At 56.9% G+C, this 4145-nt stretch overlaps 1 protein-coding gene across 1 annotated transcript; it reads left to right on the forward strand.

Moving 5' to 3' along the window:
* The first annotated feature begins 409 nt into the window (after positions 1-409).
* Positions 410-1351, forward strand: LOC148596313 (olfactory receptor 14C36-like). Its single transcript, XM_088523534.1, has one exon. It carries the CDS (start codon positions 410-412, stop codon positions 1349-1351), a length of 942 nt encoding a protein of 313 aa, XP_088379660.1.
* The last annotated feature ends 2794 nt before the right edge of the window (positions 1352-4145 follow it).

The following is a 4145-nucleotide window of genomic DNA, read 5'->3' on the forward strand; positions in this document are numbered from 1 at the left end:
ATCTCACTGGGACAGAGAGGTTTGGAAGGCTCTGGGTCTGCCCCTGCCTTCACTGCACTGTTTCTCTCCCTGGCTGGAGTGGGAGCAGTGCAATTGATTCAGACAGACACCCTTGTTCAAGAGGGCAAGGTTGGGCCTGTGAATCCCTCATATGTGCAGCAGTGGAACACCTCCATTTTACACCCTCTGACTGAGCAGAGCTGACACCTGTGTAGCCCATGGCCAGAGGCCCCTGCACAACATGGCACAGACAGCACAAACCAGGGCTGAGGAAAGGGAACTGAACAAGACAAAGGATGCAAGGATGGGGAAGCTATGAGGAATGGAGAGGGTTGTCTTTAGAAAAACCTATTCTAACTTGTCGATGTCTTTTCCTCCTTGGACAGTGCTATGAACCAAGGGAGATCAAATGTCCAACAGCACCTCCCTCAATGAGTTCCTGCTCCTGCCATTCGCAGACACACGGGAGCTGAAGCTCTTGCACTTCTCGCTCTTCCTGGGCATCTACCTGGCTGCCCTCCTGGCCAACGGCCTCATCATCACAGCTGTAGTCTGTGACCACCGCCTCCACACCCCCATGTACTTCTTCCTCCTCAACCTCTCCCTCCTCGACCTGGGCTCTATCTCCACCACCGTCCCCAAATCCATGGTCAATTCCCTCTGGAACACCAGGACCATTTCCTACTCTGGATGCGCTGCTCAGGTCTTTTTCTTTGTTTTCTTTATGTCAGCAGAATTTTCTCTCCTCACAGTCATGGCCTATGACCGCTATGTTGCCATTTGCAGACCCCTGCACTACAGGACCCTCCTGGACACCAGAGCTTGTGTCAAAATGGCAGCAGCTGCCTGGGGCACTGGTTTTGTCACTGCTCTCCTGCACACTGGGAACACATTTTCCATACCACTCTGCCAAGGTAATGTGGTGGAGCAGTTCTTTTGTGAAATCCCCCAGATTCTCAAGCTCTCCTGTTCAGATTCCTACCTTCAGATTCCTTCCTTCATAGAAACTGGAGTTCTTGTGCTTAGTCTTTCTTTAGTCTTTGGTTGTTTTGTTTTCATTGTGGTGTCCTACGTTCAGATCTTCGCAGTTGTGCTTAGGATCCCCTCTGAGCAGGGCCGGCACAAAGCCTTTTCCATGTGCCTCCCGCACCTGGCCGTGGTCTCCCTCTTTGTCAGCACTGCATTTTTTGCAGACCTTAAGCCCCCCTCCATCTCCTCCCCAGCTCTGGATCTAATGGTTACTGTTCTGTACTCGTTGGTGCCTCCAACACTGAACCCCCTCATCTACAGCATAAGGAACAAGGAGACAAGGGAAGCACTAAAGAAACTGATTCCAGTGGTACTAGTTTAGCAGCAATGAGCTGCCTATGTCTCTTCACAAGGGATATTGATTCTAAGGCATTGATTTGTTTTGATTAGTCTTATCTGTGATATCCATAATTGTGCACAAATCCTTGAATGCATCCCTTCTCCAGAGGCACAAACCCAATCTGTCTGATCCAGAGGCCTTCTCTCATTCTGTCCCTCACGGGGTCAGAGCTGCCCTCCCAGGAAGCACCTCTGTAGCAAAAGGGGATTTTCTCAGCACTGTGCCTGAAGGCTGGGCTCTTCTTGCCAAGCAGGAGCCAAGAATGACCTCAGGGAACTGCACCCACAAAGGCCCTCTGGCTGTGCCTGGGGTTGCATGGGCCAAAGAGCATCAGCTCCTGGAAGGATGTGTTAGGGAATGAGGTCTGGATTCAGCTGCCACTTGCGGGTCCCCAGTGCCCTGGACAGGGTGAGTGGTCACAAGGTGTCTGCTGGAGACTGTCCCACAGATTACAGCCTGTGACAGAGGCCATCCTTCTGGGAGGGCTATGGAGCAGCCATGGAGCACAGGGCACCTCCAGGGGCAGCACGTGCTTGGAGTGGGCAGTGAGCGCTGTCCTGGGAGAGGGGCTGCATAGAGGGGCTGCAGGCAGCTGCGGTTGAGGATCTTCTGGCCACGAGAGCAGTGGGGACGTGGAGTGAGCGGCCTCCATTTCCTTGTGTCACTGCTGCCCCTTTTCCCCCTGTCCTGGGCCCCTCCCCTCCGCCAAAGCGAGTCCAGCATCGTCTGGGACTCTCTTTCCCATGGGGATGGGGGGCCTTCACCGTCCCTTCCCAGCCCTGGTCTCTGCAGTCCCCTGTGCAGGGCTCTGCCCACTTGTCCCCACCACAGTCACGGCTGCACTGGGAGCTCATGAAAACACCGATGCTCCTTCCCTGGAGCTGCATCCACCCAAACCTGGAGCCCAGCTCCCACAGAGCCATCTATTGTCCAGTGGCCCAGCCATACAGCCCAGGGCAAGGGGTTTCACCCGAACTTCCTTCCTGCTCCTTCTGATCCCAGCACTGCTGCTGCACTGCCCATGTCAAATCCTTCTGCTGCCTTGTGGCCGTGGGGCCCGAGGTAGCTCCAGTTCATCCAGGGCTGCGCTGGGGCCCTTCAGGATTGGGCTGAGGTGGGTCTGGCACCACCAGGTGGGTGGGAGAGGGCAGCCCCCTCTGCCACGCTGGGGCTGGTGCTGGGCACAGCTTTTCCCTGGGAGCTCCCTGCAGAGCCGCTCCAGGGGATCCTCCACCTCTGTCCTGGCAGCAGCACCAGCGCTCAGGGTGCTGGGGTGGGAGTGCACAGAGGGTGGGAGGGGACGGGCTGCCCTGGGGGAGCATCGAGAACATCTTTGTGTCGGATTTATTCTCCCTCTAATAAAAGGAGATGTTTCCTAGTTGCACTGCTTGCGGCTTGGGCTGTTATTGCAGAGCTAGAGGCAAGAACGTAGTCAAGGACTTTCACTCTGAAAGGGTTTCTTGCTTTTCTGGGCTCTTCATGGGCTGAGGGCAACGAGCTCATGGGGTGATGTGCTAGTGAATGAGGGCTGGCTTCAGCTCTCCTTTGTGGGTGCCCAGTGCTTCTGATAGTATTGACTGATCAAGCAGTATCTGCGTGGGGCTGTCGCCTGTAGGAGAAGGGTGGTGGCAGATGCCTCAGTGGGACCTTGCAGTCACAGGGAAGGGAGGTGCTGGAGCAGCTCAGGACACCTTATACATCAAACCCTGGTGTGAATCTAGGGACACACCTGAACACAGCATGAGCCATTTGAAATGCCCTGTGATGGCTCAGAGAGGCATCCATAGCTACAGACCCATTGGCCAGGGGTTGTTAAGTGCAATGATACCCATCCAGCTGGGTCTGCTTCCTGATCCAACCACTACAGCCAGTGCGGAGTCACCCCATGGCCCTGGAGCCCCCAGCCCACTCACTCTGCAGTGCAGCCCCGGCAGCTGGAGGCTCTATGGGGGCACAGGAGAGAGCCCAGGAATGGCCGGGCAGGCCAGTGCCCAGGCACTCACCTGGGGAAGGCTCTGCAGGGAGCAGGGACATCCCTGGGGAAGAGGAAAGCAGCAGTTGTGGCCTGGGAAGGAGGAAAAAATGGGAAAAAGAAATGTGTTTGTGTGTCAACTGAGGGCAGGCTGCTGTGTTCCTGGGGCAGCAGGAACTGCCAAAGGAGCCCCGGGGCAGGGCCCCTTGTGCTGTGCTGGAGAGAGGGGCTGGCCTAGGGGGCTGCAGGGAGTCTGGAGTAGGGAATCTCCAGGACACAGGAAAAAGGGACTCAGAATGTCACTGTCCTCCGTGTCCTTGGGCCACTGGGGCCAGTCCCAGCTTGGAGCCTGATGGGGCACCTGACACACACAGAGCCCTGTTCCCCGGAGCTGCTGTGCCCACAGTGGGGCTGGGGCTGTGGGGTGAGTGCCCCCAGCTCTGCAGGCCCCTGTGGTGGGGACTGCTGCGGGGCCACCCCCAGCCTGGTCTGCTCTGCTGGTTGCTCTGGGGAGAGGGCAGGGGAGGTGGGAGAGCTGGGAAGGGGCCGGGCTGGGCTAGAGAGGGCCCAGGAGAGGAAAACAATGTTTGCCGAGCTGGGTGACCTTAGTTGCATGGACTGACTGTAAAGGGGCCCTAGGGCATTTGTCACAGACTGGTCTCTCACATTGGCCATTTCCAGCATTAGCCCAATGCTGGACATGGCCAGGACTTGGCAGGGGCAGGTGCTGGGAGAGGCTGCCCAAGCAGGAGGGCTGTGGAGGGCTGAGACACCAAGGGCTGTTATGGAGTCCCTACTGAGGAG

The sequence above is a fragment of the Tinamus guttatus genome, unplaced genomic scaffold (genome assembly GCF_059628265.1).
Source record: "Tinamus guttatus ecotype Peru unplaced genomic scaffold, ASM5962826v1 Tinamus_guttatus_pri_ptg000015l, whole genome shotgun sequence".
Classification (NCBI taxonomy): domain Eukaryota; kingdom Metazoa; phylum Chordata; class Aves; order Tinamiformes; family Tinamidae; genus Tinamus; species Tinamus guttatus.